The sequence below is a fragment of the Littorina saxatilis genome, linkage group LG3, assembly GCF_037325665.1.
Source record: "Littorina saxatilis isolate snail1 linkage group LG3, US_GU_Lsax_2.0, whole genome shotgun sequence".
In the NCBI taxonomy this organism is placed as follows: Eukaryota; Metazoa; Mollusca; class Gastropoda; order Littorinimorpha; family Littorinidae; genus Littorina; species Littorina saxatilis.
Window position 1 is genome coordinate 8,862,247 of NC_090247.1, and position 17,908 is coordinate 8,880,154.

The 17,908-nt window shown below is 44.6% G+C and overlaps 1 protein-coding gene across 1 annotated transcript in view; it reads right to left on the bottom strand.

The window, feature by feature from the left end:
* The window catches only part of LOC138961088 (uncharacterized), a 94,923-nt gene extending 77,015 nt beyond the window's left edge, over positions 1-17,908 (bottom strand). The window contains exons 1-15 of the mRNA XM_070332684.1: positions 17,848-17,908; positions 16,995-17,521; positions 16,467-16,608; positions 15,129-15,253; positions 9,800-9,971; positions 8,072-8,332; positions 7,411-7,553; positions 6,691-6,802; positions 5,814-5,952; positions 4,319-5,325; positions 3,787-3,972; positions 3,150-3,389; positions 2,016-2,261; positions 594-752; positions 41-251 (exon numbers count right to left, since the gene is read on the bottom strand). Coding sequence (XP_070188785.1) covers positions 41-251; positions 594-752; positions 2,016-2,261; positions 3,150-3,389; positions 3,787-3,972; positions 4,319-5,325; positions 5,814-5,952; positions 6,691-6,802; positions 7,411-7,553; positions 8,072-8,332; positions 9,800-9,971; positions 15,129-15,253; positions 16,467-16,608; positions 16,995-17,521; positions 17,848-17,908 — 3,731 coding nt within the window. The remainder of the gene's footprint in view (positions 1-40; positions 252-593; positions 753-2,015; positions 2,262-3,149; positions 3,390-3,786; positions 3,973-4,318; positions 5,326-5,813; positions 5,953-6,690; positions 6,803-7,410; positions 7,554-8,071; positions 8,333-9,799; positions 9,972-15,128; positions 15,254-16,466; positions 16,609-16,994; positions 17,522-17,847) is intronic.

Sequence of the window (17,908 nt, forward strand, 5' to 3'; positions counted from 1 at the left end):
TCCTACCACAGAGATTAGGACAACATATCAAACACGTTACCTATCATAGCCCTGACTATCGTAGCCAACGGGGTGCCTGCTGGAAGTGGAAACCTCCCTGAAGCAGCATGCACCGACAACGCAGCGCGACTGACACGACTCAGCATCTGCAAAGTTGTTGGCGTTTCCGTGGCAACCGGTGTAGATGAACTTCTGGCAGCTCCCCATTCTATGGTTGTAGAACCACCTGGTTTCTTGCTGCTCACATTTGCCTGGTGAAAATGAGTATTCTTAGAGTGAATACAGATGGGAACAAACTCAATATAAACAACAACAACAAAAATACACACACATGTTCCCACAGTTGTATACACACAGAAAGGAATGTGATGTACACCATGGCGATGTCCATACAGACACACACATGCACAAACACAGACAGACAGACACACACACACACAGGTACGCACGCGCACACACACACACACACACACACACACACACACACACAGGTACACACACACACACACACCATACCATAGACTAATCTTCTAACTTCGCTAAATACACAGAACAGTCACCATGACAACCAGGTAAAACCCACCCAAACCTACCTGTGCTAAGGGGCAGAGAGCAGGCGTCCAACACCTGATGCTGACACAGGTGACCCTCATAGCCAGGTGGACACACACAGGTAACCACGTGAGGCTCGTTAGGCCACACTGACGGCCCACAAGACCCTCCATGCTGACAGGGGTTGGGCTGGCAAAAATCTGAAAAGTTTTGAAAAAGGTATCTGAAAATATATCACACAAGTACAAGGAGCAGTTTTTGGGGGGCATGGGTGCTTAGGCCAAACAAAAATATATGTTGGTTTAGGGTAACCCCACCGACCCTATTTTTTCCCACCAACCCGAACACTTTTTTTTCATTTCCTAAAAAAACCCCTTAGGCACATTTTGCGAACCATACCAAGACCAACAAAAATAAAAATAAAAAAAGGCTAACCTACTAATCCGATTTTTTTTGGTCACGTTACCTTTAAGCAACATTTATTTTTGTTTGGCCTATCTTCAATGCTGGCTGACCTTTAGATTGGTAAGGAGCCCCGCTAAATCATTTTTTTTTCTATCAGCACCGGCGTGCACTCTTTTGCTGTTTATCAAAAGGGAGATCAAGTACATACATGTCATGCACATCCAACCATCTAACCACACCGCAAGCAATGGTCCTCTTCAATCTCTTTAACTCTATCAGTCAAAGGACACTCCTGACCAATGCAGGTGCAGCCAATAACTTGCCTCACATCATTTCTTTCTTTATTTGGTGTTTAACGTCGTTTTAAACCACGAAGGTTATATCGTGACGGGGGAAGGGGGAAGATGGGATAGAGCCACTTGTCAATTGTTTCTTGTTCATAAAAGCACTGATAAAAAATTTGCTCCAGGGGCTTGCAACGTAGTACAATATATTACCTTACTGGGAGAATGCAAGTTTCCAGTACAAAGGACTTAACATTTCTTACATACTGCTTGACTAAAATCTTTACAAACATTGACTATATTCTATACAAGAAACACTTAACAAGGGTAAAAGGAGAAACAGAATCCGTTAGTCGCCTCTTACAACATGCTGGGGAGCATCGAGTAAATTCTTCCTCGTCCCAACCAATATGGGACTCCCCCTAACCCGCATCATGAATATTCTCAGATGAATAGTGAGACCAAGAGAGCAGGTGGTGCCTTATCAGAGCCTCCTCCTGTCCGATGATTTGGCTCTGTCTTCTTAACACTTTCTACCCCACCTATGATGACCAAGTTTTTTTTAGCCGAGACCAGCTGTGCTGCAGCAGGTCACTGAGAATTGTAGTAACTGTGTAGTGACTGTGTATCAACACGCTGGAATGCAGGCGTTAGATCGACGTTACAGAAGCGACTGAAGTGACTGTGTGTACGAATATATCCGTACCAGGTCAGATAGAGCCATATGAGTGGGTACGGATATATTCGTACCTGGGAGACAATGAGTTAACTCACCTCTAGTAGCAGAACAATCCACCTCTCTGCCTTCTATTATCCATCGTGCCTGGCACCGGCCACAGAAGTCAATGTGACACTTGGCCTCTGGGAAGGCAGTGCAGGAGGCCCCTGAACATGGATTTTCAGAGCAGGTAGCTATCTCGCGATCACAGGTGCAGGCGGTGAGAAACATGTCCGTGTCGAAGCAGAATCGCTGTGTTGGGATGCTGACGAAGCTCGATGGGAGGTTCACGTCCACCATTCCTTCAAAAATAAAAATAAAAATAAATTATTTAATGTTTTATTAAGTTAATTAATCACTCAATTAACGATAAAACTGGTTACCTATTGGTCCACCAATCCTTCAAAAATAAATGAAGCAAAATATCAATTAGTTCATGCACAAGTCCTTCCATTCTCCTTTTATCAATCAGTCCATCTGTTTATCCATCCATTCATCTTATTACAAACAAAAATCACAAAAATATGTCAAAAGGGATATAACGGGTAATGCTATTTTGTTCAATATTTCTTTAACTATTTTGCACATGGTAAATCTTCTGTCTGATATTTCATTCAAACCAAATCAAACAGTCAAGAAAGAGTACAACATCACAATTAACCACAGCCAGCACATAACATATCTGCATCACAATCGTATGTAAACCTTCAATTCCTCACCCCTCCTCAAAAGACAAAAAACACCCCTTCCCTTTTAGAACCCCCCCCCCCCCCTTGTATTACACAGTTTTGCAGTTGTTTTTATTTTATTAATAACATCTGCAAATGTTCCTCCAGTTGAAGACTCCCTCTCTTTCAAGAACTGATTTCATAAAAAAAGAATAAAAAAATTAAAAAAATAAAAATAAAAAATCCCTGCGCTTAGAACTGTACCCGGGGTCCTGCCGACAAACTGCGCAAGACTGCGGACTTCCTGGCAGCCACTGGTCTGAGGATCTAGCACGGCCACCAACATCGAACGCAGAAGAAGAATACGCCACTATAAGCATTATGCTTGTTGTAGTTTACTCAATATGCGTTTTTTGTAAATAATGCACAAACGTTGAATAAAACAGTTTAAACCAAGAAGAATACGTGCAATATATTGATTGATTGATATTTGGGAGGCCTTAAAAGGGGGTTCCCCTGTACCTGCAATAACTTTTCTCTCTGTGATCCAGGTCTGTTTGAGCCAGATGTCAGGAACAGCATGCAGGCCTGGACAGGTACGTGCCAGAGACATCAGGAACGGCTTGCTCTGGCGCCGCAGAATCTCAAAGATCCGCAAAGACTGGCGCGGGGCGAACGGGCCGTTGAAGTAAAAGTTGCAGTACTCTGTGTCGTAGCCGTCCACTGTGTATCCAAACTGGTCCAGACCTTCTGGGTTCAAACCTTGGGAAATATTCGAGAGACTCAAAAATCAAAGATTGCTTACTAAAGACACAAAAAAATGTTCGGCAATTTCAAATTTAACACATAAAATATTAGATGTATATATGCATCAAGGTGACTGAAACAATTTTCAGTAAAATTTAACGTTAACATAAGTTTTTAAACTCTCTACTTCGTTCCGTTCTTTTGCTTACTTTCTTGCTTGCTCTCTCCATCTCTTTTTCATTTTGTCTTCTCAAAACACACACACACACACACACACAAACACACACACACACACACACACACACACACACACACACACACACACACGCACACACAAACACACACTTACCTTATTCTACCTACAACCCCCCCCCACACACACACACACACAATAAATCACTAAAAACATTACCTTCTCTGTTGAAGCAGAAAGCGTTGTATCCATCACCATCATAGCGCCCTGACATGTCCTCGTTGCCACCACGATCGTAACCGGAGCGATTGAAGCCGTCATAGCTGTAGCCGTCAACGTCAAAGCCATAACGGTCAAAGCCAATCAAATCAATGCCCTCCCTGTTAAAACCATCCCGATTGTAGCCTGAAAATAAAAATGAAATGTATATTTTGGAGATGTTTTTTTACACATAACTAAAGAATAGACATTTTTCAAAATTATCTTTCTTCTTCTGCGTATACATGTGACACAACTCGCATGTAATCTTGAATTTGTTTTGAGTGGGATATTGTGTGTGCAAGTGCAAGTGATAACCCACCATAAAGGCACCCACCAGTTTTGGGGATAAACAATGGTTTTTTTCACTCAGCACCTGTGATGATTAAATGGCTCCTTCTAGAGTTAAGACTAGTAAACAGAAAATAAAGATACACAATTCCTCATCCCATTTCCACTCCCGTAACCCACAACATACATCACATTCACTCACCCTTTCTGTTGTATCCGTATCTGTCAAAACCACTGCGATCAATTCCGTCCACACCGTATCCAAACAGATCCAAGTCCACTGTCTCTATCTCATCCACCACATCCAAACGATTCACCGCATCTTCCGGTGACACCGGGATATCACCGCGCTGCCGCCCAGGATCAGACGGTCTTCGGCCTGGCGGTGAAACAGGCCTCGGAAGCCTGGGGAATGTCGGAAGTGGTGGGATAGGCCTGCGTTCAGTCATATTGCAAGGGTGACCTTTGGATGGGAAAGCGTACGTCACACACAGGGACTCTTCAGAGTCGAAAACCTGGAACGTTGGAATGTTGAACGGGACCAGAGGGATTTTTCCGTAAGCTGCAGGGAACTGGTGTTTGTTCTCCCCCTTCTGCTGCCAGTCCCAATACAGCATGTCCACGTAAGCGTGTATGGGGTAGAAAACTGGGTCGTATGGCCCCGCGGCTGTCATCATATCCCCACCGATGAAAGCGTGCACGTAAGAGACGGCTGTTTCCAAGCACATGCTCATCTCCATGAAATCTTCACTGGCAAGAGCCATGGCTATCTCCACCTGAGTCGGAAGAGTCACGCTCAAGTTGAACTGGCGAGAAATGCACGGCTCCCATCTTTTTGGATCCCCGAACGGATGATCAGGGACGCAGCTGCTGTTAGTTCTGTTACCATCTCCGCCAAAGTAGTTTGCCTGCCACAGAAGAGCCTGGGAGAAGTTGCCCACATCTGTCGTGAAGTCAAAGTAAGGAAGAACGATGTTGCAGTCAATTTCTTGAAGTTTCTGTTCGATCTGACGCAAAAAATAGCGATGCCAGGGCAGGAAGTAGGGGGCGCCACTGGCGTGCATGCGGTGGGTCATGTAGAGGTCACGGAACTGCTCCCAGACTCGGTCGTCATTGTCCAGTCTCAGCTGAGCCACGGCCTGCTGGAACCGGACAATCTCTTCGCGTGTCATATCTCGGATCTCCCGCCTCATGTTCACTTGGCGACACCTTCAACATAAGGCAAGAACAGCTCTCTGAATATGAGAAATGTATCAGTGAGATTCAGACCCCTTCTTAAGACTTCAAACAGGGGTGTCATTTGGTGTATGCAGTAGGCAAAATATCCAAAACTTATTTCAAATTGCCATAGAACGCTTTTAATACAGTGGACCCCCCCACCCCCCCTTTTACGACCTTCAAAAATCTAAGAAAATCAGTTTCCAAAAGGAGGGAAATGGGGGTAAATTTACAGAGGTTATGAAGAAAAAATATTTTCCTTTCCTGGCAAAATTGCTCAGGCACAGTTAATAATTGTCTACCATACCCGTGTGACTTGGAATAAGGCCGTGAAAGGTAAATATGCGCCGACATGGCTGCAATCTACTGGCCGTATAAAATTTCATCTCACACGGCATCACTGCAGAGCGCCTAGAACTGTACCCACGGAATATGCGCGATATAAGCTTCATTGATTGATTGATTGATTGATAACTGACGTGCAGTTCAAGATGCCACCTTCCTGGCAGGAACACATCTGACAGCCCAGCCTGAACGTTTGGCCGGGTCTGTGCATCTGCTGGCCCACTGTGCAGTTCTTCTCCACGGCCGTGCAGCCCACTTCCTCGCACGTTAAACCTGGCGTAAACAGACAAACACAAGCGGTGAATAAAATCCATCCATTTTCTATCTGAAAAGAACAAATAATACCGTATCACAAAGAAACAAAAATCACTCTTATACAACCCCTATTTACTGAAAAGTCATCATTAAGACACTTTACAGAAATCACAAATACATACAGCGATACCTGCAATGTGACCCATAGGCCCTTATTATAAGAGGCAACTACACGAATGACCATAAGAAGATGAATTCAATCAATCAATCAATCAATCAATATGAGGCTTATATCGCGCGTATTCCGTGGGTACAGTTCTAAGCGCAGGGATTTATTTTTTTTATTTTTTTAAAATTTTTATTTTATGCAATTTATATTGAGCACATATTCAAAGCGCAGGGATTTATTTATGCCGTGTGAGATGGAATTTTTTTACACAATACATCACGCATTCACATCGGCCAGCAGATCGCAGCCATTTCACAGAAACTCAACGCAAGCATGCACAGCTCGCACGAGGCTTTTGACTATGCCACTCTCAGTGGCAGTCAAGGAGACCTAAAAAAACAAACACAAAAGTCTGTAACAAATTCTTTTGAGCCCCAGGGGCAAGTTACTCCTTCTTCTTCGTTCATGCGCTGAAACTCCCACTTTCACTCATGTTTTTGCACGAGTGGGTTTTCACGTGTATGACCATTTTTACCCAACCAATCAGACAGCCATACGCCGCTTTCGGGGGAGGGCATGCCACTGACCTGGCTGGAAGCTGATGACTTCCGTGTCCTCAGTGGCGATGACGCCGTTCTTCATGGCCTCCAGACCTCCCTGTGGTCTGTGTAACGTCTGGCACTCTCCTACGTGCATCATCTACACAACGCAGAGAAGTAAAGAGATGAAACTGTGCAAGGATTTTGTGAGAGAAAATGACACTGACAATGACACACACACAGACACGTATGCATGCACGCACATACACACACACACACACACACACACACACACACACACACACACACATGCATGCATTCATGAAGACACACACGCTTGCATGCAAACACATGCACACGCATCCTGATGTGTTGCAGAAACCATTTTGTTTTCAAGACAATAAAAATCGTGTCCGATTCTGATTCACAGACAAAACCACCCCCACATAACACTTTTTATTACACATACACACAAATATAGTTACCGCACACAAACAAACAAACACCCCACCCCCTTCTCTCTCTCTTTCACACACACACACACACACACACACACACACACACACACACACACACACACACACACACACAATTTTACACACACCACACATAATTTTACACACACGCACACACACACACACACACACACACACACACACACACACACACACACACACATACAATCAAAATCCTTTCAATACCATCACCTCCTCACCCCATTCCATCATTCAATGCACCCAAAATGACACAAATTCCAACCAAACTCACCCTGCAATGAACTTGCAGATCCTGCATACTGCTAATGACACTGTCCTTGGTGGTGGCGAACGTCCGATAGCAGCAGGCACCTTCCATGGACACACTGACACACTGCTCGATGTTCTCGTAGTTGTTCAAGTTGCCGTCACAACCTGCAAGTTTGTAAACATTTTTTCATTTTATCCAAATCAAAGACTGCCAATTCTGACTTTGAATAGAAGCAAATTTACAGTTTAAAAAAAAAAGAAGAAAAAAACCAAAAACATTGACAAACCAATAAAGGCAAGGAAAAAATGCAGTGTTGTCAGGCTGAATCTTCCGTCACTGGCGAAAATGCTTTAAACATGATGCATTGTTCTGACTGCTGGGAGGTTGACCGTCCAATAGTTTTGACACACAGGAGGTCTTGATTAGCCAGGACATCTGGACCTATAAATATTTTCAATCCAGGTCCAACTCAACTGTTTTCCTTTGAGTCTCTATCACGGCCAAAGACACACATTGAAGCAGATTTTAAAAAACAAATCAACCAACAACTCCAAAACAGACGGTAATAAAACCTATCAAATATTATCATGTGTTCGAGTGAAAACAGAATTTCGATTCTTGTCGTAAAAGAAAAAGGCCAGGGAGATGAAGGCAGAAAAAAAGAAGCAATATTTAAACAGACCTGTGTAGTTGAACGGCACACACTGCTGAGTTATCCGGTCATAGTAAAAGCGCCCAAGCTGTAGATCACAGTTGCCAGGGGCGACCGGCCAGATGCAGGGGTTCTGCCGCACTTGACAATTATCACCGGTGAAAGGAGCAGGACACTGACACTGGTAGCCACCGACGCTGATGTCGTTGAGATTGACGTTGATGTCTGGGATGGTCATCGTCACGTCAAGGCAACTGCCTGAATGCTGACACGGGCTGGCCATACAGGGCACTGAAAAAACCCAGACATAGAGCAAATGAGGTCATCTTTAGGTACCACGACTGTGGTGCACAAAGTTGAAACTGGGTCCCATCCAATTGGCTGGAAACAAGCGGCTGTTTAAATCAAACTAACACAGATGATCTGTTTTCTTCACTCTCTGCTGAATTATGTGCTTTTTCCGTTTATAAGTATGCACAACAGAGCATAGATATGAACATGTGACATGTGGACACGCCGCTCACTAGAGTTTGGCTTACAAGATATCATGTTGGTTTATTTGCCTCAGTATTTTCAACTCTTCCACAACCAATGAAAACCAGACAGAACTATTTCCAGAACTTGTCTATTCCCACTGAACCATATAATTAGCTTGCATCATCACAAAAATATACGACTCTTTCTTGGGAAAAATAAACCCCAAAATAGTTATTTTCAAAATTCGTCTATTTTTGTACAAAATAGCATAAAGAAAAGGCTAGCTAGCTCAAATAATAAAGCGCTACTTTAAAAAAAAAGTTAAAACATTTACCGGCACAGCTTGGTACGTCCATTCTTGTCTTACAGTTTGGAAGGCCATTCTGAAAAACGACACCTATATTATGATGGCATGGAAAAACCAACATTCCAGAATACACGCATCCTCCAAACAGAAAAGTGCAATTGATCACCAGAATGAAGTTTAAAAAAGATCTGCACATATTCAGATGAAAAACAAGTGCACCTAAAAGTAAATTACCTGGTATGGCAAACATTTTTAAATTTCATGACAAACCTATACACGCAATAGCAATAAAACTTACAGTTTTGTTTATTTGAGACTTCTGCAAGTTTTTGCAGTATAATCATGCTTCGATTGTTCAACCTTTAATTATTGCTATTGCGTGTATAAGTTTGTCATGAAATTTACATTTTTCCTCATACCAGGTCATTTATTTTTAGGTGAACTTTTTTCATCTGAATATATGCAGAAGTCTCAAACAAACAAAACTGTAAGTTTATGGAACATGTAAGGCCAAAAAAAAAAAGTTGTATGTTTCTGGTACCCGACCCTACCTAGTTTTTTCCTGCCGACCCTAGACTTTTTTTTTTATTGCATTTGTAAAAAAAAAAAAAAGAAGAAAAACGAAAGTAACAGACGGCAGACGACACAAGGGGGATAACCCCGCATCCCTTTTGTCTCATTTGTTTTGTAATGTGCTGTCTTTCTCTTTGTATAGTAAGTCCAGTCTCTTTGCGTCACTGTATAGTTATTTTCTACCCCGACAAAAGAAAAAAAAAGAAAAAAAATCCCTACCTATACCTACCCTATTTTTTAGTAGCCATGTTACCAGAAACATACAATTTTTTTGGGGCCTAATTACAGACAAAGCGAAGGAGTCTATAATCAAACGTTCCATAAACTTACCTCCCTTGTTTTGTGATTCTTGATTTTGAAACGTCATGTCAGCAATTAATGTGGTTTGGATTTTCATGAAAGTCTTGTTTTCTTCACACAAATTATAGTGCCCATACTGACCATACACTGGCAGACAGTACAAATGTCAGGTGACCACATCATTCCTTCGCCAAACGTCGTTCCGTTGAAGGAACAGCTGGGACGACATTCACATGTCTCCAGGAAAGCCACTCTTGATGTCAGCTCCAAGTTCTGAAACAGCACCAAGAGATTTGTTTACATTTCTTTCTTTCAGTATAAGTAATATGGTATCTGCAATCAAAGGACAACCCTGTGACCAGTCAAAAGTGTCCTTATAATTATGGCAGGTGGCCTTTTTTGACAGGTATGTTTTGGTAAAGTACTAAAGATGATAGACGACCAAGAGACAACAGAAAGTGTCCTTTATTCAATCAATCAATCAATCAATATGAAGCTTATATAGCGCGTATTCCGTGGGTACAGTTCTAAGCGCTTGTCGAAGAGTTGTCAACACAGGACTAACAAAGAAACTAACATCTACAGACGGACACGAACCCTATCACACACTAGCAAACCCTGATAAACATACAACAAACAACGGTTTAACAACAATGTACACATCAATAGCTAGGTCCAAACAAAATAATATTAAGCACAAAGAAAACACCTCTCACAGAGCACAGCACAAGAATGTCTTTTGGGGCACAACACATCACGTCGAGCATGAAAGTCGCAGCCAGCTACGGGAAGAACTGAGTCTTCAACCTACTCTTGAACTCTTGAGGGGCTCTGGCGAAGCTCAAGCGGCAGGGAGTTCCAGACGGAGGGGCCCGCGGAGGGAAATGCACGCTGACCAGCAGATGCGAGTTTCGAGCGAGGGATGTGGAGGCGGAGAGGGTCAGCAGCAGAACGAAGGGGACGGTCGGAGGGCTGGGTGTACAGGTCCAGGGAGGATTGAAGGTACTCGGGAGCAGAGTCGTTGAGACACTTGTAGACCAGAGTGGACAGTTTGTAGGAGATTCGGGTGTTGACAGGGAGCCAGTGCAAGGAGCGAAGTAGGGGGGTGATGTGGTCTCGCTTCGTCTTCCTCAAACGTCAGCCTGGCAGCAGCGTTCTGGACTCGTTGTAGGCCATGAATAGATGAGGCGGGGAGGCCAGCCAGAAGGGATATGCAGTAGTCCAGACGACTGAAGATGAGGGAGACAACCAGCTTGACACAGGCGTCGTGGGTGAGGTAGCGACGGATGGAGGCGATGCGTCGCAGGTGGAAAAAGCAGGTCTTGATGATGAAGGAGATGTGTGTCTGCATGGAGAGAGTGGAGTCGAGAAAGACGCCAAGGCTCTTGACAGCAGGGGAGAATGGAACAGTCGCGTCATCCAGCTGGAGGTCGGTCACAGTGAGGGAAGCAATCTTCTGTCGTGTTCCAACGAGAAGGGCCTCCGTCTTCTCACTGTTCAGCTTCAGCTTGTTCTCAGTCATCCAGTTCTTGATGTCAGTGAAACAACTGGAGATGGATCCAAGGAGATCGTCAACGTCCTCCGGCTTGGCGCTGTTCTGGAGCTGCGTGTCATCGGCAAAGGAGTTGTAGTTCAGGCCGTGGCGTTCGATGACCAGGGAGAGGGGTTGGGTGTACAGGGTGAAAAGGACAGGGCCGAGGACAGATCCTTGTGGGACGCCGAAGCGGACAGGGACAGGCTGAGAAGAGAACGAATCAGTGGTGACAGTCTGAGAGCGGTTCTGGAGGTAGTTCCTAAACCAAGAGAGGGCGGTGTCGTGAATGCCGAACGTGGAACTGAGGCGATCGACGAGTAGCTGGTGGTCGATCGTGTCGAAGGCCGCGGAAAGGTCCAGCAGCACAAGGGCAGAGACGAGACCGCTATCTGTTGCGTTCAGGAGGTCCGTGGTGATTCGCAGGAGCGCCGTCTCGGTGCTGTGGTGAGGGCGGTACGCTGACTGGTACACTGGCATCAGCGAGTTCCGAGACAGGTGGGCGCTCAACTGCTCCAGGATGATACGCTCCAGAAGCTTGGAGAGGAAGGGCAGGTTGGACACAGGACGGTAGTTCTTCAACTCGTTGACGTCAAGGCCGGGCTTCTTGATGAGTGGGCGGACAATGGCAGACTTGAAGCAGTCGGGAACGACGCCTGTGGCCAGGGATATGTTGATGATATCTGTGATAGACGGCAGGAGCTTGTCCAGACACTTGGTGAAGAGGAAGCCTGGCAGGGGATCTAGCTCGCAGGTCTTGATGGCCGTCTTGGTGATGAGTCGCTTGACGTGGTTTTGAGTGACAGGCTGAAAGCACGTGAGGGGGGAGCCGGAGAAGGAAGGGGAGGGTGGGGATGGGACGAAGGGCTGCTGATCGAGTGTTTTCCGAAGCTTGTCAATCTTGTCCTTGAAGAACTCCGAGAATAACTCCGGGATATCCTGTTGTGGGTGAGCAGTGGGTAAGGGGGCAGCGGGGGAGGAGCCCAGGAGAGAGGACATGATGGAGGTGGCCTGACCTCAGAGAGGCCTCACATCACATGCATTACTCTATTACAAAAGAAAAGAGTTTATGACCATCTTCATAAATTTGACTCAACTGTCAGTACTACACATGTCAACTGTTACAGACACTTGGCAAGAAGATGCAATTTAGACAGTTGTGTCAACAAAACTGAGAAGATAAGAAAATGGACAAGACGCCTGATTTTTGGCTCACGAAGTGTAGCCTATGCGATCGTAACTTTGTCTGTCTGTGCGTGCGTATGTGCGTGCGTGTGTATGTCTGTGGTAGAAACTTTAACATTTCGTCATTTGAAGACGTCACATTATGGCGTAAGAGGGTTAGACGTCACGCGAAGGAATGTCTCGGTCATTGTTATTTTGAGCGGGCCGAGACTAGTGGGCAGTCGTGTCTGTAAGTAGGCTACATGCAGACAGACAGATCTAGATCTAGTGTCTCGCTTTCTTGCACAGTGTCACCTATGCTTACTGTGTGTGTGTGTGTGTGTGTGTGTGTGTGTGTGTGTGTGTGTGTGTGTGTGTGTGTGTGTGTGTGTGTGTGTGTGTGTGTGTGTGTGTGTGTGTGTGTGTGTGTACCGTAAAAGTCGACCTATAAGCCGCGACTTTTTTTCCCTAAATGGACCCCTGCGGCTTATAAGGCGGTGCGGCTTATGAATGACTTTTTCTGAATCAGTGGCGTGTATCCGACTTCGCTCAGTGACCTAGTTTCCGGAAGTTGGATCGCCGCTGTGTAATGGCCTTGAATCAGCTGTGTTTACCTCAATTCACTCACTCACCTTCTTTTCGGAAGTTTGAAGCATGACAATAACTCACACAGTAATGGGTTGGCATACACCGGTTTTGATCGATCACTTCGCATTGCTACTACAGAGAACAGCAACACGCACATCTCCTAAAACAAAGCAACGTACAACTGACCACGATGCCGAAAACACGGAGGCAGGCCTATGATGCAGCCTACAAACTTGCAGCCATAGACTTGGCTGTTGAAAAAGGCAATCGCGCTGCTGCTCAACAAATCGGCGTCAATGAAAGCATGATTAGGCGTTGGCGAAAGCAACGAGGCGAACTTGTGAAATGCAAGAAATCCACAAAAGCATTCCGTGGTTGCAAGGCACGCTGGCCACAATTAGAAAACGAAATGGAGGACTGGGTCAACACACAACGTGCGGATGGTCGCGGTGTTTCAACTGTTCAGCTTCGTCTGAAAGCACGCACCATTGCAACACGTCTGAAGATAGACGACTTCAAAGGCGGTCAATCTTGGTGTTGCCGATTTTTGAGGCGCAAAGGTCTGTCACTGCGTGCACGTACAACTTTGTGCCAACAGCTGCCGCCAGACTTCCAGGAGAAAATGATGTCATTTCGAAACTACGCACAAGAGCAGGTAGCTGAGAATCTGATTGGCCCACAGAACATCATAAATATGGATGAGGTTCCGTTGACCTTTGACCTTCCATTGACACGCACAGTAAACAAAAAGGGCGAGTCTTCTGTGGCACTGAAAACAACGGGACATGAAAAAACACACTTCACCTGTGTTTTGTCGTGCACGGCTTCGGGTGAAAAGCTTCCGCCGATGGTGATTTTCAAGCGAATCACAATGCCGAAAGAAAAGTTTCCGAGGGGGATCGTCGTGCAGGTTAACAAGAAGGGGTGGATGGATGAGAAGATGATGGACACCTGGCTGACAGAATGCTATGGGAAAAGGCCAGGGGGTTTCTTCCGTCGCACTAAAGCTCTGTTAGTCATGGACAGCATGCGTGCACACATCACTGAGAAGGTCAAAAAGTCAGTCACTGCCACCAACTCCATCATCGCTATCATCCCGGGTGGCACAACAAAGTACCTGCAACCCCTCGATATCAGTGTGAACCGGCCCTTCAAAGTGGTGATGAGGGATGAGTGGGAGAGGTGGATGGTGGATGGCGAGAAATCATTCACAAAGACTGGCCGCATGCGTAGAGCAACCTTTGCAGATGTGTGCCAGTGGGTCCTGAAAGCTTGGGATGCTGTCAAAAAGTCAACGATCATCAACGGCTTCAGAAAGGCTGAGATCATCACTGGAGCAGACGACGCGACAGACAACACGACAGCCACTGACAGTGAGGCCGAGAGTGACACTTCCGGTGACTCTGTGCCAGAAGCCATTCTGAACTTGTTCATCTCCGACACTGAGGAGTCCGACTTCAGCGGATTTTCAGCATCAGATGTTGAGTGATTTACAGAACTAACTACAGGTGCTGTGTGCAGGACGAGAGGACAGTTTGATAGTCCAGAGTTCTGTGAATCACTCAACATCTGATGCTGAAAGTAAAGTGCAAAACTGACAAGTTAGCCGGTTCGTTTTTGTGTGTGTGTGGTTTTTTTTCGTTGACTTTCGATGTTTCTTGACTTGAACTTTGCTTCTAGGCGCGGCTTGTATGCCGGAGCGGCTTGTGTATGGATTTTTCTGAATTTTTTTTAAAAATCGGGGGGTGCGGCTTATACCCAGGTGCGTCTTATAGGTCGACTTTTACGGTATGTGTGACGGAGTGATTGAGTTTGTGTTACTGTTTGTCGATTTCTTACGTGAGCCTTGAAGGCTTCGCCTCTTGTCTTACATAGTTTGCTGTTAGGCTTACACAGTTAAGAATATTCTTCACTGGCACTGTAGCTGTAAGTACTAGAGAAAGACCAAGCTATGAAACGACACCCTTGGCACCAGCCAAAAATGTCCCTACATGGTAGGTGGCCTCGCCCAACGGGTATATTTTGCTCAAGATAATAGACACAGGGACAGCAGAACATGTCCTTTATTGGGGTGTGTGCTCTCATCAGAGGGGCCTCACATGGTAGGTACTACTGTGTATAGGTGTATACATTTTCATGGTACACACCTCAACTTTGATCATATCCACCATAGTGACAAGCTCGGCCAGTTGTTGTTCCAGAAAGGCAACTCTGTCGTCAATGGAAACGTCCTTGGCAAGGTCTGCCCCTCCAAGAACCGGCTGATCAGCAGCTGTATAATAACATACATCATTAACAAATACAGTGAAAGCCCTTTTTAAGGGGGTGACCCTGATTTGGCCTATTATGGTCCGCTGGACCCGAAAAGCAACAGCTAAACTAACTAACCCTTTTCAAGACACCCCAACACACACACACACACTTAAGACTGCATACCCCTCTTTAGACTTTGCTTTATCAGCTTTGTGTTTATAGCCTCCGTTCAGTACCTCCATTTTAAGACTCTCTTCCTCCTAAGACTCCATTTTCCAGGGGGGTTTTACTGTGACTTCCCTGTTAGGCCAAAAAGAAAAATATGTCTGTTTCCGTTAAAGGCATACTAACGCGCTCCCGTGTTTACAAAGTGTAGTTTGCCCACAATCGATGTCAAACGCACCATAAGACCATATAATGACGATACGTCACCATGCGCGGACCATAATACATGCATTACAGCTTGTTCTAGCCTCTGAAAAAGTGAGGATGTCAACAAAGCCGCGGTGTTCTCTCCCTTGCATCAACGTTACATGTGTTGCCAAATCTATAAATAGGACGATCCAGATCAAAATGAAAATTCAAATATCTCAACATTTAAGGGGTCCTTAATAGACCACAATATTTTGCAGGGAACTTAATTTAGTCTGTCTGGTAAAGCAATTAGCGTGTATAGTCATCGAGTACATATGGCTTTAACATCGCCGAAAAAAATAGGGTCGGTCGGTGTTTTTAAATTTAAATTTTTTTTTTTTTTTAACCTTTTTCTTACGTTTTGTTAACGTCTTTTTACGGTTTTTTTTATTATTTTTTTTAAACGCTTCCTTAGTTTACTTACAATTATTTAGCACATGTTTTTGACCTAGATATATTGAAACTAAATAAAGTATACTTGACTTCATATTTTGTTGTTGTTGTTGTTGTGTGTTTGGTGCGAAAAGCGATTTTTTTTTTAGGGTCGGCGCTTAAAAATAGGGTCGGTCGGGTTACCGGAAACAGACATATTTTTCTTTTTGGCCTTACATAAAGAATTCAGTTCGTGTTGTTGTTGTTGTTATTTGATATTATTGTTTGGAGGGGGAGGAGGGAAAGGAATGTAGGGCATGAACTCTATTAAATATCATTATACTGTAGCAACAAACAAAATGAAAATGAAATAAAGGATTGACATTCTTAACTATTCAAGTTTAGGCACCTATAGCAGGTAGCAAAAAGAACCAAAAGAAACTCACGCAACTGCTCCGTCTCTGATGCTGGACAGCCTGCCATTGCTGATCCACTTTCAGCATGGACACTCAGAATGGCTTTTAACACAAAGCCCTGCAAAAGAGTTGTGCAAGTCCTAATTACAAGCATGAATGAGTTAATGATACATCATAAACTTTTCTTAACTGTTACCAAAAGGCTTCAATTAACTGCTACATTTGCCGGCAGAACACACACAACTGAAAGCCAGGGAGTACGTGGTCCTCACGCATCTATAACTTTATGGACAGATTCTTCTTGTTGCTGCATGCTTCAGCACAGCATACAAGGAACACAAGCCCTTCCCACTAATTTTATTCATTATTTCTTTCCAGTTTTAAGCGTAACATGTTTCAATGCACGCACAAACAGAGCACACACACAAACACACATGTGTGTACAATTTCACAATCACATACTACAGTCTACTACACTGGCCACAACGCACCTTACACAAGTTACAATTCAGCATACAAAGGTAAAACAAAAGGCAATAAATCTTGTCAAACACTTGCCTCTAAACCTGGCTGCTTCCTTTTTGTCATTAAGCCTGACACCTTGTTTCTGCTGTTTCCAAAGAACACTCGTGACTCTGGCGGAATCCCTGCCAGTGCTTGCCGCAAGCTGATCCTTGCCCTCTCCTTGCAGTCCACATGCACCAGTAACGTTCTCCCGAGCAGGTTCACCTGCACCCGTGACCACGGTGACCTGGGAAACACGCCAGGGACTTCCACTCGCTGAAACGACCTTGACCCCAAATACCTGAACGTCAAAATGTTTTGCACCAGATTGAACTGAAGGTCCAAGGCAGGCAGTCGGTGACGAGGCTGTCTCACCGTTAAAACAGAACCTTCGGAGGATTCTAAAAAGTGGCCTTTTAAACTGAGGGAGAAGTCTCCGTAGAACTTGTTGAGGAGATGTTCTGACTTGGACCTGGGTATCCTGAAGCCTGTGAAGTTGTTGTGAAGCTGCCATCCTCGTGGCTGGAGTCTGGACACACCTCTGATCTTGTGTAGCGACTTCTTGCTCAGCAGGTCCAGACCTGACAACAACACAAAAACAAAAAAAACAAATTATATACAGTTGAGCAAGATTTTTCATCTAAGCATTTAAACTGAACATCAGACTATAGTACATCAGTTGAAGCAGGGATCTTATACATGTACCTCATATATAGTTGAAGAAAGACACACACTTGACCGACAGTGAAACTGTTGATATATCATTCACAAGTTGTAGCAGCCCAGGTATCCTGTATGATATGCATTTCATACAAAGAAAAACAACAACTATTGCCTTCTACCCTTGACAGCAAAAAAGAGGAGGCCGGGACACCAGCACACCACTATAAAACTCAGTGTAAAATACCTCCTGTTTGAAGCAGATCTGAAAATTCCAAGCCATGCTGAAGTCGACATTCCGGGTACAT